The 22,335-nt window shown below is 42.7% G+C and overlaps 1 protein-coding gene across 2 annotated transcripts in view; it reads right to left on the minus strand.

The window, feature by feature from the left end:
- Window positions 1-12,836: 12,836 nt before the first annotated feature.
- GFOD1 (glucose-fructose oxidoreductase domain containing 1) overlaps window positions 12,837-22,335 on the minus strand; it is a 76,510-nt gene continuing 67,011 nt past the window's right edge. For both annotated transcript variants that reach the window (XM_054381827.1, XM_054381828.1), the window contains one exon: window positions 12,837-13,756. In XM_054381827.1, the coding sequence (XP_054237802.1) occupies window positions 12,837-13,756 (920 nt within the window). The remainder of the gene's footprint in view (window positions 13,757-22,335) is intronic.

Genomic DNA, 22,335 nt, shown 5'->3' on the forward strand with positions numbered 1-22,335 from the left:
TTGCATTCTTTTCACTCTTCTGCTCAAACTTTGTGAGGAAAAATTAAAGACACAGTCTTAAAACCACCACAATCTGTCATAGTTTGGAGGCTTTTTCTGATATAGGAAGACAAGCTGTTACACTGTAATGGTGGACTGGTTTTTGTTTTGTGACAGCACATACTCGCCTCTTTCCTAATCACAATTTTCTATGTCAGCTTTCTAGATCGGCATTTCTATAATCATTAAAGGTGCTGCCAAAGTCCTGCTTTCTAGTCATTGTACAGAATAATAGGAAGCTGTAAAAATCACAGAACCTCATAAATTTACTTCATAAATTTCTGAATTACACTAGGATGATTATCATCCACCTCTCCAAGTAACGATTTGTAGCCACTACCATTGAGAACATTCCAGTGGGAAGTGAAAGGAGTGCTGTCTGAAGAGTTTTGGAGCAGAAATCCCTGCCAGACTGAGCTGTGTTGAGGTACAGGGTGCAGCCAAATAAATTCCTCTAACATCCTTACTCGAAACACACAACAGAACTGCCGTTTTATGCTGCCTTGGACTTTTTCAGGCTGATTGATTATTTTAGTGATTTTCTGGTCAGCACATAGGTCTGCTACTAATTTTATCAACTTGGTTTTAAAATCGATGCATGGAAAGCACAGCGTCTCCCACCTTCCCCTCCATGGATGGAGTTATGCAAAACGCTTTCACTTAGATAAAGCTGTTGGTATTGGCTTTAGTGTTTCAAAATGGATGAGTCTGAACTAAGACTGTGCAGACAACAGTAGCTTATTTGGCATACACAAACCGCAGCAGCGTATTAGGCATTAATTATATATGAATATTAGTTATAATGAATGCGAGTTATATTGAGTTATATTTGGTTTAAGAATTATTTAAAGGGAACTAGAAATTAAAGCAGAAAGAGTGGTGCAGATAAGATGGCTGAGGGAGCTGATGCCATCCAGAGGGACCTGGACAGGCTGGAGAATTGGGCTGAGGTGAACCTCATGGGGCAAAGTGCAAGGCCCTGCACCTAGGTCAGGGCAATCCTTGATATCTGTCCAGGCTGGGGGGTGATGAAATTGAGAGCAGCCCTGCAGAAAAGGACTGGTGGTTGAGAAGCTGGACATGAGCCAGCAATGTGTACTTGCAGCCCAGAAGGCCAATGGCAGCCTGGGCTGCAACAAAAGCAGCATGGCCAGCAGATGGAGAGAGGGAATTCTGCCACTTTCCTCTGCTCTGGTAAGACCTCTCCTGGACTACTGTGTCCAGCTCTGGAGCCCTCAACACAGGAAGGACATGGACCTGATGGAGCAGGTCCAGAGGACAGCCATGAAGATGATCAAGGGTTGGGGCACCCCTGCTATGAAGACAGGCTGAGGGAGCTGGGATTGTTCAGCCTGGAGAAGGCTCCAGGAAGACCTAAGAGTGGCCTTCCAGTACTTGAAGGGGGGCCTCCAGGAAAGCTGGGGAGAGACTGTTCAGAAGGGTTTGTAGTGATAGGACAAGGGGCAATGGTTTGAAACTGGAGCAGAGTAGATTTAGTTTGGACATCAGAAGGACATTCTCACTGATGGTGGTGAAACACTGGAACAGGTGGCCCAGAGATGTGGTGGAGGTCCCATTCCTGCAGACATTCAAGGTCAAACTTAATGGGGCCCTGAGCAACCTGATCTTCTTGTCCCTGCTGACTGCAGGGGGAATTGGACAAGATGACCTTCCAGGGTCCCTTCCAACCTGATGCATTCTATGATCTATGATTTAGTATCTGGCTGTCATGAACTCACTCTGCATGGCCTTGTACAGCAAGGTTTGCCATTCTGTCTAATTTTCCAAAACTTTCCATTGTAAAGCAAATAAGCCCCTGTTCTAAATGCAGTTATCACTCTACTGAAATAACAACACATAATTGCAAATCTTCCAGAACTAAAATTTTAAAAGCCATTTTTAAAGCCAAATGGTTGAGACCACTTACTGTATTAAAGGAGGGAAATCCTATCCAAAACAGCTTTAAAAAAAGGGATTGCTAAAAGAGCTACAAATAAATTTAAAATTGTTTTAAAATATTACTACTTATAAGAATATTTCCAAGTAAGGTGAGATTCCCTAAAGATCTGTTACCTGTAACCTGGCTTGGTATGATAGATCTCTAGCATCTTAAGAGATCTGGAGAGCCCTTTGAAAGTGTTATTTTGAGTGATGGTTCAGCCACTGGGAGAGGGCAGAGGTAATAATTCAAGTAGGAAATTCAGAGAAAACAGAAATCTGTTACATAGTTGTTTCAGCAACCTTGCCTCTGCCTCCACCTTGCCAGCTGCAAGATGGGAAAAAATTACAGCAGCTTATCTGTGAATCCATGAATTTTGTGGTGTTTGTTAATCTTTGTAAGGCTCTTCATACATGTGAAGTAATACAGACAAACTTTTCCAAATAGCTGCAAGCATTTTCGTTTCAGCAAGTGAATCAGACCCTTCTTCTGTTTCCTACTGTAGACCTAAACAGGAATTACTCCCAACTAGCAAGGTCTGTGGCCAAAAAGGCAAGGCATCCTTCAAAAAGTTGTTTCTGTTGTCATGGAACTGCAAGCAAATGTCCTAGAAAAGTGAATGGAAAAATAATACATTTTAAGAAAAATGTTGAGCTGAAAGAGCTCAGCACAGTTTATACCTGAATAAACACATTGGGACACAGACTCCTAGGCACTAGTTTTATAATGCAAACATTCTTCCATTCTACTGATCAGTCCTCAGCTCTCAGTTCCACCTATAGCATCAGGAGCACCCTCTGGCAGTAAGGCCATGGGCCCTGTTTACATGCAGCTTGCTTAGTGGCAACAGTCTCTGCTGCATGCTAATTTCCTCACTATGCCACAGAAAGGATATGGAAGAACATAATTTGATCGAAGCTAAACCCCAGGCTTGAGACACTTCTGAAAGTTTAACAGGATAGAGAGTCAGTTGTCAGCACAGGAATGTTCTTGTTTCTTGTGAATCTGCTTTTGATCCTGGTTCTAACTTTCTTTCTGATTACTTTCCATCCTGAGCTGGAGAGCTTGTCACAGTTAGTAATGTAAGGCTTTTTTTCATCTTCAGTACTTCCAGAAGGTACAACAACTAGCACCACTGAAAACAAACATTAAAAAGTAAAATCTAGCAATTTAGGGACAGCAGTGGGGAAAAAAGCCACCACAAGAAATGTCATGCCTTATGTTACACATCAAGTGCCATTTCCAACTGCCTTTGCATTCTCAGTCTGAAATGCAGGTCTGAGCTTTTTCAGGTCTGGCTGATACATCATGTAAAACTTGCTCAAGTGACAAAGTGGGTTACATTCAGAAGCTGTTATCATTGCCTGGATAAGATGTGATCAACTGCAAGAGGCCGAGTTACTGAAACAGGTTGGAGCACACTCTGAATGGCTGCTCTAAGAATCTATGTATATACCTCTTCCATCTCTGGAGGAGGGGGCCTCCAACTTCTGAAGAAACATTTGCTTACATGGATCCTTTTGTATGGAAATACAGAACATAAAATAATTTTCCTTTATCCATTCCTTTTTCTTTCGGTCCTGTTTATTATTCTGCAGTTCCTCCACCAACTCTTTGATCTGAGGAAAAAAGCACGTTTCTGGCAGTCAGCAGACCTGGTTTCTATTTGCATTCTGCTATTAAAGTGATCTGGCATAAATTGCTGTCAACAATGACTCAGATCAGGGAACTGATCTGCCTGAAAACTAACCTAGTGAAAGCCCCACGTTGCTGATTTTCAGCTAAATCCAAGGTCACATTAACCATGGTGCTGCACACATGCTCCCCAGTGCCAGTACTCAGGGAAGGCAGGATCAAGCTGGGGACAAGAACAAGGACTGGTGCCCTGTGCTTGCCAGCAGCCTTACCTCACCCCTCAGCAACTGCTCAGGGAGGTGCAAGCATTCATTTTAAAGCAAAGATGTGGTGCCACACCAAGGTTTGTGGTGCTAAATTCACTGGTTGGAGCACTCTCAAGTGAAAAATACCTTACAAAAGGCAACGTATGCAAGAGACGAGTATTCGCCAGTACTAGATTAGTGCTGTGGCACAGGTGACAGGTATGGTGACTCCAAGGACTGCCTGCTGGAGACCCCTGATGGCAATTTTCTCCCTCCATGTTGAATGTGATGGGTGCAGCTATGACCAGCACAGGCACCTGAGCCTGAGCAGGCCAAGGAAGAGGCACCTGGGTGCTGCTGGACAGCAGTGGCTGTTCCCAGAAAAGGCTGCTCTAGAAGAGTTGTGCTGCTTCACCCCCATTTGAGCTGCTCTGGCGCATAACATGGGGCAAAATGCCCTTGTTTTGTACATCACATATACTCGAAAATGAGAGCTTTCCACTGGCACCAGACTGACACAAAGAACTCCGTGGTTTTCCACTGCCTGAGAGGAATCAGTAACAAAGGCATTAAGTGTGTCTTCTCTTTGGCACAGCATCACTTTTTAATAACCCTTGCCCCAGCAAACTCTTAATTCCCAGAGAGAACAATGCATTTAACATTCTTCTGGTTAATATTTATGGCTACAAGCCACCCATTGTTTTTACCACATAGCTGCTAATCACTTACAGGCTCCAGAAAACAGCAGAACAAGCCAGGGGAACTGTGGAAGCTTAGGTTCTTCACAAATGATGCAAAGTGGCAAGAGTTCCCCCCCCGCCCCCTCCATATTTTTGTCATTTAAAAGCAGAACTCTTACATGGGCTCTTACAATCTACACTTAAGTGTCTCACTGTGCTGACCTGCATTTGAACATGTTTATCTTAGCATTTATGTAGCCTCATTAGTGTGAAATGTTTATACTCAGCCCTGCACTTGCACTTACCTATACAGTGTGTGCTGGAACGGTGTACTAATAATCCCACTGTATCTCTGACACTCTTGCACAGAAATTGCTCCCCTAGGTGCTGTTTTCCAAAGATTTCCATGTTTTAATCTTTGAAGCAGAAGTAGGCCTTGTTCTACTATGAAGTTGCTGGGAAAGGATATACCATAAATTTTGGCCCTATTTTATTTCAGTGAGTAATTGATTAGTTGGAGACAGCGATCTAGAAACCTGAGCAAGGTTATACTGCATTTGCTCATGAGGGCAAACATTAAAATACTATTCCTGAAGACCTGGGCACTGATTCTTCCTTGCCTTGTGCTTTTCTCCTCTTCAGCCTAAGAAAATAATGGGTATTAAAACTGATAGTTTATGATGAAAGTTTCATCTAAAACTGATAGTTTTAGATGGAAGTTTATGTGTATTCAAACATTGGTACCTCTTTAAAATGTGATAGCTGCAATGGTGGTAGCAGAAATTGCTAACAGGCTGCATTTCTGGGATGAAGTAAATGCACAATAGACAGTTCACAAGCTCATGTAATCTAAGGGAGGTGTGCACTGTAAGTGCTGAAGATTTCCCATTCCTTCACAGATCTGTGCCTCAGATTTGCTGTCCTTCCATAGTGCTGACATGAGTAGAATCCAACATCTTTCTGTGTGCTTCACTGTAAAATAGAAAAAAAAATGCAGGAAATACTCCGACATTTTTACAAATCCATTACAGAGGCAATAAATCTTTCCTCAGAGCCTTGAATTTCCCAGTCCTTCAAATTGTCTTCTGCTTCATATTCAAGTGAGATTTTCTTCAGCATCAGACCAGCTGAAGTAACCAGCTCCTCACTTAGGATGATGAGACATCCATATACAAGGGAGAAAACGAGCACTAGTGTGAGCAGAAAGACTTGACAGTGGATGGTGGATGGGAGCAAGGACTGAGTAGGCATGGGGAAGCCATGGGAGAGAGGTGATGATGAGGAAGGCAAAGGCATCCCAGGACACCAGTGGTGAAGTAGGAAGATTTCCAGGCTGTGCTCAGCAGGGATGTCCAATGCCCACTTCTTGTTGTGACACTGGACATACCTGCACCCTTTGGCAATAAAACCATCTCCATCATTCCAGCAGGCATTAGTTAGTTCAGACCTTCTAATAATATAAAATCTTCTTCCTTCTCTCCCTCCAGTGAAATGTCCCTGTATTTTACTCTGATGTGATGAATTTAACAAGTGGGCCAGAAACCAAGCAACATTGATGGTTATTACCTTCCTCTTCCATGCCCCCCCCCCAACAAGTGTGTGGAAAACCAAGAGACAGCTGAGATCACATCCTTTTACATCTTTATCTGCTATTTAAGATCCTTTATTCCATCAATGCAAATATGCAGAACATCAGGAAACCATGTTTTAAGCAGCACGTATCAGTTGGCTGAGAATAAACTAACTACATTCCCCAAGCAATGTAAAAGTAACAATGCACATCATCTTCCAGAAGAAGAAACAAACAGATATTGCAGCCGAGAGGCACAGCAGGCAGTTTCTGTACAAAGTAGTTTGGCTATTTAAAATGCTAGAACCAGTCCTTGCCCATTTCTCCAACCCCACCCCAAAAAGTCCTGCTATAATTTAACCTTTTTTCCCCCCTATCTACATAATATATAAAATATAAACTCTGTTTACTTTTAACACATTTCTTGATAAATAGCTCTTTAAAATATCTACTGTACATATGTCCATGCGTTTACATTATATATATATATATCTCATTTATATATAGGTAGGTATTCTGGAAAACAATAAATACATACTTAATATTGACACAGCAACAAACTGAACATATTCTCATTTTCAAACTCAAATAAAAGAAAACCAGTACAGAGAGAAGCAACAAGTGTTGCTCATGAAGCACAGCATAGCAGGGAGCTTTGATTCCTGCCCTGACTGGGCATTCAGTACGCCACATACTTAAGCAGTTGTGGTGTTCCCATAGTCCATAATGAATTGGCATTCAAAGTTATGTCAAGTTGTAGGTTAGCCACCCTGTATGCCATATGTAACACAGACTGAGCATGATCTCAGTGAGAAACAAGCAGACTCACCTTGTGGCTTGCAATGGAATGAGGAATAGAGGGGGGAGGGAAGTAAGTCTGGTGGCTGGTGTAGAAAGAAAAGTAAGTAATGGACAGCACATGGCTGGAAAGTCATAAATCACCATGGTAAACAAGTTAATAGTGAAGTGTTTTTAAAGGTGATGTCTGGCACTGCTGCAAAAAGTATCTTGATTATCTGTAGCCAACTCCACGTAATGAACCAGTTTTTCCACTGCCACAAGAAGACACAAACAAAATCCGGATGGCCAAGTTCAGATGCTATAAGTGGGGTCACTGTGTGATGCTGTCAAGCTGTAGGTTCAGAGCCAAACCTGCCCAAGGCCAGCTGAATTCACTGAACATCCTTAATGGACATTCACTGAATTTAATGAAGGGGATTTTTTAAAGTATGAACTTTAAAAAACTAACAACAACAACATCAAAAACCGAAACAACACCCCCCCAGCCAAACACCAAAAAAAAAATCCCACCCAGCCCCATACAGTTAATTTCATACATGCCAAAACATAATAAAAGATTGGGTTTTGGTAACTTTTCAAAACAGCATTCTTTAAAAATGGGAATTCATCTGCAAAGAAAAAATGTAAATGACCATCTACAGACATGTTTCGTGTTCTGTCCTGGATTGACTATATCCATTCTGTTTATTCCTCTAACTGAAAATGCTGAATAAAAGCTATTTCAACTTGACCTAAGCTGATGTTCTTCGTTCTCCAACCCCAAGGTTTCCACTTGGCAGCTTGGAAAAAGTCATTACTTGCCTGGGCTCTGGCTTCAGTAAGTCATGAGGTTATGACATCAGTTCATGAATGTAGCATTATGTATAGTCCCATTTCCTTAAAATTTCATCTTTCCATGAGCAAACGGATGTGGGCAGTTATTGTTAAGGGGAAATTATTTTTTTTGGACAGGTTTGATCCAGCAGCTCAGGAAAGTGGAAATTTTAAAGCATATAAGACTGCCAATTATTATTTAGTCATACTTCATCTCTAACATCTACAAACTTTGCTCCCACAAGTAACAAATTCAACCACAACAATAAGAAACTGCTGTCCTGAATGATGCTGCCATTTCACAACTGGTCCTGCAGAGGCCAAACACTCCAGTGCTGAGTTTCATACGTACTTCAGGGTACATCACTGGGCCACTGGAACTTCACACCAGCGTTGAGTATCTGCACAAAGCCAAAAGTCCACTGGGGACTTTTAAACCCTTGTAAATACAGAACTTAACAGGGAATAGACTTCAATTTGTCATATTTTCTACTGAAGGCCACAGATAAAAAAATACAAAACTTCCCAGAAGAAGAAATTTTGTCATTGGTAACTCCTGAATCTCTGCAAAGACATCATCAAGATACCATGTTTACTTTTAATTACATGCCTTTTTTGGTAGATGAATGAGTCGTTTTATATTGCCTGGGTCTTTTCCACATGTTTATGGACACATAAATGAACAAGGTCATGGAGAAATTAAATTGTCCTTGTGCTGTGATCATGTGCAGCAGAAAACCCTCCTTTTTCAATGGCTGAACTTCCAGGACAGCTGTTCACTTGCACAGTTATTGATTCAAAAACTGTCCAAAGGAAAGAAACACTTAAGTACAAAGTGGTGAGTGCCTCTGATTGCCCTGTGCTGGCTGGGCAGGAATTTCTCATGCTTTCAGCCAAAGCAAAGGATGAACTGCACAGCAGTCCATCCTAAGCCTAAACTTGCTTATGTGTGCCCTGATTCTCTGCCAATTTGGCTGCATGGGTAAGGATGTATCATCTTTACTTGTTTATTTTCTAACTACACAGCTAAAGTACTACTAATTTAACACATGCATGTTATTAGATATAGGAAACCCCAAGCTCTTGCAGAGTTCTTATGCCTCCATGTAGGTTCAGCACTAAGGTCATGCACAGATCTATCTAGCAGGTGTACAGGATGGATGCTGCTCTGCTGAGGGCAGGGTCCCTTCTTGGGCTTCCAAACATGGGTGAAGCAAGGAGGTACAGCTCTTACCCTCCACATCATCAGCACATTCTCCCTGTTGAGGCAGGCACCAGACTGCAGACACATCTGCAGCACTCCCTGCTGCAGTCACCAATCTCCTTTTGTGCACATGGAAAGACTTTAATTGTACCCTGCTGTCACACAGCATAGGGTTGCCCTACCCCCAGTGTGGACCCCAATGCAACTCCCATGGAAAATAAGACCTTGCCTCTCAGCTGACCATCTCAGCATTGGAACAGACCCCTGCAGAGCACGAGAGCATTGCACCTGGGCTCTCCCCTTTGGCTCTTTTGTCTTTGGCAACAGACCATAATATTCAGTATCCTACATGCACAGGCTGATGGCAAAGGAAAGAGCCCCTCCAACAGCAGCCCTAGGAAAGAAAGCCCTCGTTTGAGGGCTATTGTAAATGCCAGCAGTTGCCACAGTTTCGCTGTTAGGCCTACACCAATGCTAGCAGCAGTCATCTCAAACCTGTGGCACAGCATTAAGGAACAGCATTAGAAGTGCAATTCCAAATGTAAGTTTCCTGGTGTGGTACCGCTTTTGAGTTCAGTCAAGTACATCTCTGCTATCTGCTGCCCAAATTCTTAACAGCATGAAGTCCAGAGTCTACTGAGGGCAATTTGATCTATGTCCAATTGTACCAAAAGAGCAGAGGGCTTGATGCTGCCAAGAAAGATCCCAGGCTGTAGAGCAACAATCAGAACAGCAATATACATTCTATAAATAAACCAACTCCTTCCTCCACTAAGCCGGATGGAAGTTTAGTATCTTTACACTTGACACTGCAGCACCTTCACCTCCTAGAGAATGGAAAAACTGTCATGCAATCCTGAACGTATGCAGTTACTGATGCCAACCCAGATAGGCAACATCTTTACCTAAATCTAGTATAAAATCAATGTTGTCATAAGAAGAGCTGGTCCCACCCTCCCCCTTGCTCCTTCTGCCTGCCTCTCTGGGGTTACCACTGTGGCTGTACAGTAAGATGTATAGGATCCAATGCATTTGCAAGCCAGTACTAACAGTAGCATCCAATGGTCATGTAACCAAAGCTGTAGATTTTCTTTCTGTTAAGCAGCACTAGCTGCATCAGTAAGTCTACACAGAGGAAGGATGATTCCTGTCACCTACACCTTTGGATCTGGGACAGAAAGGTTGAGCTCAGTAGTATACTGTCCCTATAGTCTATGTCTCATCTGGGGACTGTTCACTGCAGGGGCAGGGATCAGGATTCTAGCATATATTCTTCCAGCTGGCCTTGCAAAACTCAGACAGACATATTAAAAAATAAAATACAGATAGGATATACTGTCAACATTTGTGAACCAAAAAGAGGTGCAAAGACATGATTCTGGTGCAATGACCAAACCACTAAGTGGAACTCACAAATATTTTGGTCCATATTTAGTTCCATGGATGATGTTTAACTAGACATGGTTAATTATCCACTGGGCTCGAATTCATTACTTGAACTAGCTGCTACTTTCAATAAATGGCTTTTACTGTACTATATGATAACTCTCATTCCATTTTTCAGGGCAGAGATAGAAAATTTCTTGATCAAATTCTCTCTCCTGTATTCCTCTGTGTAATTTTCATGGCAGGAGCTGGATAGAATGCTGTACCATGACAATTATAATGGGAAAATCCTGTTGGTACAGCTACTGCCTCAGGAACTCTCAGAGAAATCATTTTTTATGAAAATTATCCAAAGCTTGCCCAAGGTCTTAGCAGAAGCTGTCAGCCCCAGAGACAGTTGCTAGAACTGGCAGAAAAACATGGAGAGAAACAATTCTGTTTGGGGGTGGCTTTGCAGTATTACGTTCTTCCTTCACTGGTCACACTGTCATACCTTGGGGAACATTTCATGAAAGGATACACAGATGCTCCTAAAAAATTAAGTACAGATTAATTATTTTGGGCTGGGGAGTTTTCTAGCTCCCAAGTTTTCTAACTTTAGCCACCTAAAAATGTAGAAGCCAAGATTCTCTGTGAATGAGGAGGGCAGGGAATTCGAGTGGATTCCTCCTCAATTGTGGGATGAACTGAGTCAGCCTTTGGAGAGCTCTCTCTGTATTGACTACTGTGTACTTGCACAGCTGATCTGGACAAGACACTTGAGTTTCAGCTGGCTGAAGTCAGATGAGAAGAACTGTACTATTGATGCCCTCAAGCTCAAAAAAATGAAGCTCTAAAATGGGGCATAGGACAGGGAGGAGCATACAGCAATTAGAGGAAGTAATTTTTAGGAGAAGCCCTAGAGAAGCCCTTAGTGCGCCTAAAAATAGCAAAACTCTTAAGTGCTTTTTAAAAATATCTAAATTATTCTGACATTTCTCTTTCTAACCTAAAATGGCAACAGTAATGTGATGGCCTTGAGAAAGAGGGTCATACTTTTTCTTTTCATTTACAGCTCAACCAAACATTCTTTTCTATGTCCTAGTCAACATTAGCAAAAAAACCCTGAAAAGGTTTTTCTCAAGTTTAATATAATTTAGTGCTATTTGCTTATGTTCTACATTTTTTCCTATCTGAGGACCTAGCACTGTAAACACATAAGCACTGGAGCAGCTTTATGCAGGACCTCTCTTTCCTAATTCATGTGCCTTTTACTATATTCTTTCAAGAATATATCCTTGAAAGAGAATTTCAAGACTGCAATTTAAAGTATTAAAAAGGACAGGACAAACATATCAAAAGAGTTTACCCACCCCTGTACTAATGACAGGGAACAATTACCACAGTACCAGTAGTTGGTCACTTTAAGGATGTGAAGGGATAGGGGGCTCCTAGGTAATTTTTGATCCTGGAAATGGATGGGAAATTTTCTCATCACTTTTGGTTTTCACTCACAATCACCCCTTGGTAGAGGGTAAAGCTTCTGGGCTGAGCTATATGAAATTAAGCTCTGCATCTATCAAGTGTAAGTTCACAAAGGCTTAAAAGACCACCCCTCTAACCATCATATTTTGGGTTGAATTTCTACTGGTTTCTACCTAACCAAAATGCATGATGCATTCACTCAAAAGTTAGTCTCAGACACAGGAAATCACATGTAAACCTTCATATGAATAGCCTGAGTTCAGCTGTAGAATAAACCCTATGATCACTACTGTGTTGTGCCACTTGTCATCCACAAAGGTTTTGCACAACCCATTTTAATCAGCAAATCTGTGCAGTTAACACTGAAGCTTACCAGGAGCTCAGGGAAGACCCTCCCTGCATACACACTGTGGTTGAGGACTGCTTTGTTTTAAAAGCCATATACTTTCCTACTAAATTGTGCTTTAACATAAAAACAAACCCAAAGAACAACTAGCTAAACCAACACAGAGAAGCTCCTATCAATCTATATGAAAAGTGAGCTGCCAAGATTTTTCGTATCACGCAACACTTTCAACACCAACTCTATTACTCTGTGTGTTGGTTAGAGGTGTAGTACTACAGCACTGGGGTGTCAGCTGTTACGGTAGGAACCATTCATGTCAGACAGTACAGAAAATTGAATGACATGACAGTACCTTCACAGCCCTCTGGTGAGTTAGGAAAATCTAAAAGGATCTTCCCAGCCTTTCACAGTAAACACAACTGGATAATCTAAAGCACCTGCAAGCAGGAGATGAGTCCATGATTTATCTTTCCAATTAGCCAGCTAATACTGTTATTAAAACAATTTTGCCAGCTCTTAAGTCTCCTGTCTGTTTGGGGCATTTCTGAGGACACTTTGATATTTAGCCAACAACAGATTTACTTGATCCAAACACTGTATTTCCTTCTCCTGTATCCTCAGCTGTTTCTGAAATGCGCAAGCTCTTCACAGGCTGAATTACCATTTCTTTCAAGAGCTGTCTGGTTCCTATTTTTGCCTAGGAGCTGAGAAGAGCTAGCAGTACAGAGACATCCTGCTCTTCCGCATGGCTTCACTGATTAAGTATGCTGGGCTCAGTTCTGGCTCCTCCGTCATGATTGAAATGTTCTGCCACTCTCCCAACTGGTTTGACTTTTTAATGCTGTCCACCACACACAGGGCATACAGACAGTCATCAAAAGTGGCAGCCATTGTAAGAGGCCTCCCGTCCCAGGTCCTCCTGTCATCCTGGTCCTCAAATGCCTGACGGACAGCTTGAACCATCTTAATGGTGCCCCGCAGATAGGGGGATGGGATGTCACTGAAGGCTTTCTCTGGAAGTAAGGAATTGCTGACTGGTGTGGAGTCCTTTAGTAGGAGCTCCCGCTGAGGAGAGCTGTTGCTCTGTCCATAGAGATCAGTGCCTATTACAATCAGCCGTCCTGCTGAACCCACCACAATAATGTCTTGTTTGAACTCCCCAGGGACATTGAAGTTGAGTGTCACTGTGCAGCAGACGCCACCTTCCAAGACCATCTGAAATGTACAGAAGTCATCGCTGGTGATCTGCCGTATCCCCTTGATGTGGTCTGTCTGCTTTACAAAGGTCTTGAGCAACCCATGTACTTTCACAGCCTTCTGGCTGGTGAGAAAAGTCAGGAGGTCGATGATGTAGGTGCCAACTGAGTGCAAGCCCCCACCTCCCATCAGGTCATCACAGCTCCAGTTGTACTTCTTGCCTAGGAGGCTTCCACTATGAACCTGGACCTCACACACCAGCAGCTCCCCTACATAACCCTCCTGGATCAGCTGCTTCATCTTCACAAAAGCAGGCAGGAAGCGCAAAACATTCCCCATGATGCTCATGAGCTTTGGGTAATAATGAGCTGCAGTCATCATCCTAAAGGCATCCAGTGGAGTCGCTGTTCGGTCACAGATGACATTTTTTCCAATGCCTGAAAAAGAGTTTAAAAAGAAAAATCATCAACAAATATATATCAGTTGAGTAAGCTGAAGGTCTTAGACTTAAAAACTAAGCCAAGGAGAAAGATCCTTGAAAGAAGAAAACATTTCAATATGCTGTTAAAGGCACAAAGATGCCCTCTGGCATGTTTCCAAAACACATGTAAGACATGAGCACCAGAGTGAAAATATTTCACTTTTTATTTTCCAAATTCACTCATATCTAAAAATAGCATGAAAGTGAGCACCTGGATAGATAAGAAAGGAAGATAACGTAAGGTGGACTGCTCCCCTACATTTGCCACCTTCTGGAAACAGGTATTAAAACAACCACCCTGACTCAGCCACCTCACAGATGTCTCAGATGTCTCATCTTGCCGTTGTGTGGGCATCCAAGAGCTGAATTTGAGCTTCACCTTATATCCCCGAAGCATATGACTAACACAACTTCATGTACATAGTAACTTAAGGTAGATACACTAAAACCTCTGGCCTTGTCTTCTCAGTCTTGTCCCTTCATCTTTCCTTTGAGACTGTTGAAGATCCTCTGACTGCAGAAAGAGAGAAGTACTGGGCTTGTGGCTTGATTTAAAGTGTAGAGATTGCTTCTTGCTCACAAAATGTCATGGTATTCTGACAATGGCATTCACTTTTTTTTTTTTTAATGAGCTCTTCTGAAATGTCAACAGCACATCCACGGTGCCAAGGGAGAGCCATGAATGCTCTAAACCAGGTCAAATGTAGCTGTGACAATCTGTTCTCTCACAGAATTGCCCATATGGGCACACTGTTTACTGAAGCTTACAGGTCCTGTTTAATCGGGCCATCAAGGTGTGCAACTGAATATAGTGCAGGCTGAGATGCCTAAATAATGGATTTATTATTGATTTTTCTTTGTCAAATACCTTTGTTCTGTGCCCACACACACATACTGTTACAGGGTGTCCTTTTTAGTTGCATACAAATATGTTTTTACACTTAATGAGCAATATTAAGTGAGCAATACAACACCTTGAAGCACTAAATATGATCACTGCCTAGAGAGCCTCAGGCTACAGCTGGGCCTGGCACTTAAAAAATGTAAATTTGGATCCTGCCTGATGGAACCCACATGAATAAATCTGGTTGCTCACTAAATCACTTTGTGTTTTGATTCTTTTTCCCTTCAGACAGGTGAAAAAAAATTATTTCATGAAAGAGCTGATGTGAGGATAAAATTTTACATGTTTTCGAGCTGTTTGGATGAAGTCATATAAATACAGACAGATGGCAGGAATCTGCCTGAGCCCACTGACATGCATATTTAACAGCCTGACTGGAAGATGAAGGGGGTCACAGTCCAAACATTCAATAACCAGCTTATTCACGCTGCCTATTCCGAGTCTCTGTCTGCTACTACTTGAGTAGCTGAAACTGGAGGGAGGGCTGTTGCCACTGGAGTGGCAGTCACATCTAGTAAACAGCCAAGAAGGAAAAGATCTTCCTTCAACTTGCTCCTATTTACCTTCTACCTACTCATGTAAATAGAGATGCACTAATTTTCCTCTTCTATTAGGCAGAAATCATCTATTCAGTGGACACGGTCTTTCCTTCTAACTTTTCTATTTGATCTTTACAGACTGCTGCTGGTGACTGAGTTGACATTTTCAACCTTACAGCACTTCTTTTCCTGCTCCTGAATAACTTTTCTCTGCCAACTGTTTGATATTGGAGAAAGCATTCATCCACCTGCCCTATATTCCTCTAAATGGCAGCTCTGGCTACACCGCTTAATACAGATCACCAATATCGTTGTCCTCCTTGAGTTAACACAAACTCTTTGAGGAGAGATTTTAGTCTGGCAAATTAGTCAACATCAAAATAAGGGAAATCTTAGTCAGAAAAAACTTGCCTACAGTCAAACCTTTCTGAAATAGTAATTTTCCCCACCAAAGAACCCATATGTACTATGTCATCACCCGACCTCTTCACAACTGATCCACAGCCCTCACTTTCTGCTCCAGCTCAGCTTGCATTGTTCTGCTTCACAGGCACCTGTCACATTTTATCTGAGGTCTGTGCAGGCACTAATCTCTCACGATATGCAGCTCTGCACATGTGCTTATGAAGAAAAGGATCTGCTTTCATGAGGAATTGTAGCCCAGGGACAATCTTTTTGTTGGGATCAAAACTTCACTGTGTGGGGCAGGGAATACTTGGGACTGTCACAATCTGTGTACCAAATGATGGTTATAAATATGAGAGTGAAGCCTATGGAGTTTTACACCCCTTACATTCAAGAGAAATTGCCATTAGGACCAGTGTAAGTCAAGCATGTCAAGCACAAATGCAGAGAAAAGGGAAGAGTTCTAAATATTTGTGCAGAAACAGGGAAAGGGTGAAGTCTTATGCTTAGTCCTTCCACCATTTCCACCTTTTTGGAAAGGTCAAAACTTTTTTAATTACAGCAAATCCAAAATGCAAATTTGAGAGCTATTCTGTCTCTGTGCATTTGCTGATAATACATGCTGTGCTCTCATCCCTGTCAGGGATTTAAACAGATTTTTGTTTGGTGCCCAGAAAGCTTTTGTATTCTATTAAAGCTTGTGCAGGTTCTTTCAGCATGACACTGCTCAGCACTTCAGTCTGTGCACACTGCAAATCTTTCTCTTCTCTGTAGGTGCAAATCTTGAAGCAGCCACATTAAGCTTTCTTGAAGCAAGGAGAGGACATGAAAGATTTGCTTAATTTAATTTAAGAAATACTCGGGTGTGTTTATGCAACTAGAATAACGAAAAGGCAGATCAAAACACCATAGTTTTCTGCTCTCTTCCCTCTACTCCCTTCTCAAAAGGAGAAGTCACCTTCCCTTTGAGCCATTCTCTAAAGCAGCAACAGGCAGAGCAGATGGCAGTGTACAAGGAAGATCTTCCCTCTAAATGCTGATAGGCTCTTACAAAAGCATGTTTGGACTGCAGGTGCTGCAGGGGGATCCTCTGAGAACTGACCCTCTTCTCCTGGGCTGGTATTAGGGCCTAATCACATTCACTTTTGGACAAGACTCTCTAAGAAAGAATCAACTGTTACCACTAGTCATTCTATCAGTGTGTTTTGCCACTTCACACATCTTTGAAAAACACACCACAGTGGATAGCAAAACCTTCATTAATTACGTAAAAGCAGGACAGGGCTGTTAGCTTGTTTCAGCAAGAAGTGCAATATATTTGTCTGGGTTGTAAACAGTGGAGGCAAGCACATCGCATTGTCTGAAAGGATGCACAGCCCTTCCACATGCATCAAGAAATCTGGTCTATAAGGCTACAGTTCTCAGTCTCAGTTCTTCTGAGTATTAATTTCTTGAGTGCTAAGGAAAAAATAGTAAGAAAAATTATTTTAAGTGCCTGCCATTCTTTTTGAGGGCTCTGTACAGCCTTCTCTCTGCTTGGCTGTGCTTCAAAAAGAGACAGAATCATGCTAGCCAGGTGGTAAATGACATGACATGACGTGACATGGGATTTCTCTGATCTGGCACAGGACAGGGAAGGGTTCACTCCCAGCCAGCCTAACTCCAAAGCTGAAGGTGAGCAACACATCTCCTAGCAAAGCTCCTGGGAGAGCACAATGACTTGCTGAAGTCCACTCACAGCTGCCATGCAGGGATCCTTCAGGTCCCTTCAGCCTGGGACCCACTCTGCCACCCACTGCTCCAGACACAGACAACAGAAATGCCAAGAATCTCCATTAACAGGCACCATGCCATGGTGTCACAAGTGTGTCCACAGGTGTAGGCCCACAAGGTAGCAATCATTTTAGACCTCACAGGTCTTCTATCTTCTCTCTCTAGCAGGAAAACAGGAAAGAATGAGCGATAGCAAAGCTGAAGATGACCATCCATGAGAGAGACAATATCCACAGGCCAATGACTTGGGTATAAGTCATTGTAGTAGTTCTTTAAAATCTGAAAGGACACAAGTTTGAGCAAAATGACTCAAGAAAATTTGACTTCTATGTTTGTTTGCTAAAGAATGGAAGATGGCAACATCTGATGACTACTTGGTTCTTCTTTAAAATGAATCAAAGTTTCCAGAGCAGGTCCACATCACAAAACCCCTACTAACACTAGTGTCTCACTAGGAATGTTAAGGGCTGAATGGTCCAGCTTGACTATTCTTTATCTCCCAGGGTGCATATATTCCCCAAACCAAACTTCAATAGCTTAGATACCAGTGTGCATTTAAGATTATTAAAACCCACTGATCTTCTCTGAGGAAGCAGACGTCTAATCAATTCTCTAGAAGCAGCTGAGCAATGAAAAAAAAGGTTTATGCTGTCATTGGTACTACCATTTGAAGCAAGATTTCTCTTGCGACTTATGCTGAAAAGTCAAAATGTAACCATTGTCATCCACCTCACAGCAATTCCTTTGGTCAGGAAGTCATGTGATTTATTTGCAAACCTCAGCCTTCGTTTTACAAAAAGGAAGCCCTTGTGATATGCAGATAGTTTTGACAGCCACAGAGCCCAGAAGTGAGTGGCAAGTAGATACTGCCCAGGGTAGTAGTAGCAGTAAATTTTTTTTCCATGCAAATACAAGCGAAGAGTAAGAAACTACAGTAAAATTCTGGAGCTTTGCAGCTCCTCATTTTACAGATAACTTTAGCTCCTTGGCTACCAACAGCCCAAGTTTTCTTGCCCACGTAACGCACCTATGCTGCACAACCTAAACCCAAGGAAAGTTCTGGGCCCACAGCACAGGATGGGTAGAGCAGCATCTCTAACAAGGTCAGGCTTCATCAAGTCTGGAACCTGCAATGTCAGCCTTTTCCCCATCTGCTCTGATTGTTTCAAAAACATTTACAAAAAATTTAAAAAGAGCATCCATTGTTGGAACCGGCACATGATTCATCCTCTATCCATTGGGCTCAGGACATGAGACTCCAGTGCAATATATTCTCCTCCTCCTATTCACAAGAAAATCAAAAAGAGCTCTATTTGAGTCTGGGCATATAATCAAAACCTTCAGTGGCACCAGAATGATTCATTAGTTCACAGTTGCTACCTATTGCTCTTGGTCAGAAGGGGGCTGAGATGAAAGAGGAAAGTAAGGTTTTGGTGCATTAAGCTAAATTAGTCACGGAAAAAAATTATCTAAAGCTGAAAAGGAACTCAAGGAATAGTCTGAGAGTTTTAGCTAATACAGGGGTGGAAGAGTGTGCTTAGCAAGTTAGTGATTATACTATCTTCTCTAAACACAGGTTTATTTTTTTCACAAGAAGTAAATCACAAAATTATACTCCAAGTGGTGACAACGCACGTTACTATTAATACAGTTACAATAAATAAATACAGGCAATTTTTTTCTCAGATTCTGACCATTGCAGCTGCTGTTGCCTCCTTTGGATCCTATGCAGAATCAAAGCGGAAATCACCTTTGGCACTCAGCTCTGTTCACAGATTGTATGACATGCTGCAATGATGTGTGCTGTATTATTAGTACCCATGTTATTAGCTGTGATCAGATCATGGTTTCCATCCTAATGCTGTTTGACCCAGCTTACAAATACAAAATAGTTATCATCTTGCACACAAATGAGGAGTATCTCATCCACATTTTTCTAGCATTGTAACACTGAAAAAATAAGCTGAGATATTCAGCACTTTTATAAATAAGATCAACAGCTACTCATAAATGCACCCGGGTCAACAAACAAAAAGCAGCAAGTTTAGTTAACAGGCTGTATTTTGATGCAAACAGTTGGTTTTGCCACACTGACAAAATACCTTTCCTTAGGAATATATCAGAAACCATAGTCAAAATAAATGGCTTAAATCAAAAGTCAGTGCCCCTCATTTAAAGTTGATTTACAGCAAGTTTCTCTTCTGTGCACACACTGTCAACTCCATCAGTCTGCAGCACAGAAACCACCTCAGAAACTACGTTAGGCAACAGGAGCCAGTGTGTGGTTCCCTACAGCTACACTGATGTTTGATATAAGCCAAGGATCAGTAGAACTGTCTGTTTTGCACATTCTCACACTAACCAGGGATCTGTTTGCAACATCAATCACGTTAGCAGACAGTACTCCTGAAACCCCAGTGGATATTTAGAAAATGTCTTTGCAAATCCACGAATTTTGGTGTATACTTATATGCAAAAAACATAGAGAATTGTTTTTTCCTTCAGTAACAAAAGAGTTCAGAAATCCTCACAGCTATTTGAACCATTCTCTTCTACCCCTTTCGTTTGAATTTGCAAAAGCACAACATTTGGAGACTATAATTTAGCCAGGACCTGAAAAGATCTGTTATCTACACTGACTCATGGCAATAAGTGAAGAACCCTGAGCAAAACCAGGAGTTAGTAATGAGTAAGTTTTCCTTCCATTCCCAATTCGTTACTCCCTAAGAAATTCAGAAGAAAAAATCATTTCTGACAACAGAAAACTGTTGGTGTGGTCTCAGTGACAGTACTGGTAAGTGCTGGGCACTAGATTGAGGTGGGCGGGGGCTTTCCAGTAGCAGGCAGCCAGTGGATGACCACAGTCCCACCAAGACGTGGCAGCTCTTGTGAGCAAGGTGGATGTGATGTAGATTTGGCATTGTGAGGGGCAACCACAGGCTATTTAAATGCCCCCAGAAAGTGCTGGTGACTCAAGGCACTGGTGAACAGGAGAAGCAGGGCATGGCACAGCAGTCTGCATGGCAGTTTGCACAGGCAGGGCACGTGGGAACAGCACTGAGATACAGCCAGAGAGAGATGGTAACCACCTGGCAGCAAGCCATGGCCTCCTTGTGCTCTGCGCCCACCAGGGCTGATGCAGCTTCCCTGGGAGAGCTCCAGTCTGAGTACACTGCCACCCAGGTGTGCCCTGCTCTTGCACCAGTATCTGATAGCAGCAGCGTGCACAGCTGTGGGAGGTGTGCACAGCTAGAGGAGCTCTTCTGCCTCTTAACAGGGCTCCAGCAGGAGGTGAGTAGGTTGGAGACCATCAGGGAGTAGGATGAAGAGATAGACAACTGGAGCCACATGCTGACCTCCCCAGAATGAACCCTTCGGGCTGCCTGACACAGAGGACTCCCTGTCCTCTCTCTGCCTGCCTGACTGTGGTGACTTGGAGGATGGAGAGCTGATGCAGCAGGCACAGCAATTGTGTTCCCCCTGTAACCACCCACTCTCCCAAAACCCCTTGCAAAACAGGTACAGTGCTCTGCAATAATAGGGCACAAACGATGATAAAACCAGGGGTTCATCCAACTTGCAGGTGTCACCAGGACCCAGTCACACTACATTAAAACCACTTCCACAAAGAAAAAAAGATGGGTCATTATCATAGGTGACTCACTTTTAAAGGGAGTGGAAGGGCCAGACCCACTTTTCAGGGAAGTCTGCTGCCCTTCTGGAGCCTGGGTCAAAGATGTAAAAAAGATTTCCTGCAGCAGTACAGCTCTCTGATTAGTATCCACTGCTGATTTTTCGGGTGGGAAGTGATGAGGTAACCATGAGAAGCCCAAGGGCGATGAAGAGGGACTTTAAGGGGAGGCTGGTGAAGGGATCAGGAGCACAAGTTGTGTTCTCCTTCATCCCCTCATTTGCAGGAAATGATGAGGGAAGAATTGGGGAGAGCCAGCAGATCAATACCTGGTTCCAAGACTGGTGTAGCAGGCAGGAGTTTGGGTTCCTTAATCATGGGTCACTATGCATCACTATGTCTGTTGGTGACAGATGGAGCACACTTGTCTGAATGGGGGCAAAGGATCCTAGGACAAGGCCTAGCAGGGCACGTAGAAAGGGCTTTAAACTTGATTTGAAGGGGGAAGGGGATAGAAACAGAGATCCATCCAGTAGCATAGACACCAGGGTTATTGATCGTTTAGTAACCATGTGAGTGCTTAAGAATGGACAGGTAGGAATTAGGTCTTCTCCCTGCAGGAAGGTGACAGGATCAATAGCCCAGCTGAAGTGCGTGTACACCAAGGCATGCAGCATAGGCAACAAACAGAAGCTGAAAGCCATCATGCAGCAGGAAAACCATGATACAGTCACCATCACAGAAACATGGTGGGACAGCTCACATAAGCTACAGACTCTTCAGACAAGATAAGCAAGGAAGAAGAGGTGATGGGGTGGCCCTGTATGTTAGGGAGTGTTTGGATTGCCTTGAGCTCTATGATGGTGATGAAACAGTTGACTGCTTATGGGTTAAAATCCGGGGAAAGGTCAACAAAGCAGATATCGTGGTGGGAACCTGTTACAGGCCACCCAACCAGGATGGAGAAATGGATTAATTACAATTGACAGAAATCTCACTATTGCTAGCCCTTCTCCTCATGGGAAATGTCAACTTCCCAGGTATCTGCTGGAAATAAGACACAGCAGAGAGGAAACAGTCTAGGAGGTTTCTGGAGTGTGTGGAAAATAACGTCTTGACACAGCTGGTGAGAAAGCCAACCAGGGAAGGTGCTGCGCTGTACCTGCTGTTTGTGAACAGAGAAGGTCTGGTGGGTAATGTGACAGCTGGAGGATGCCTGGGGCATGATGACCATGAAGTGAGATTCTCCATTCCTGAAGAAGTAAGGAGAAGGGTCAACAACA

This window comes from Indicator indicator, chromosome 6 (genome assembly GCF_027791375.1).
Source record: "Indicator indicator isolate 239-I01 chromosome 6, UM_Iind_1.1, whole genome shotgun sequence".
Taxonomy (NCBI): domain Eukaryota; kingdom Metazoa; phylum Chordata; class Aves; order Piciformes; family Indicatoridae; genus Indicator; species Indicator indicator.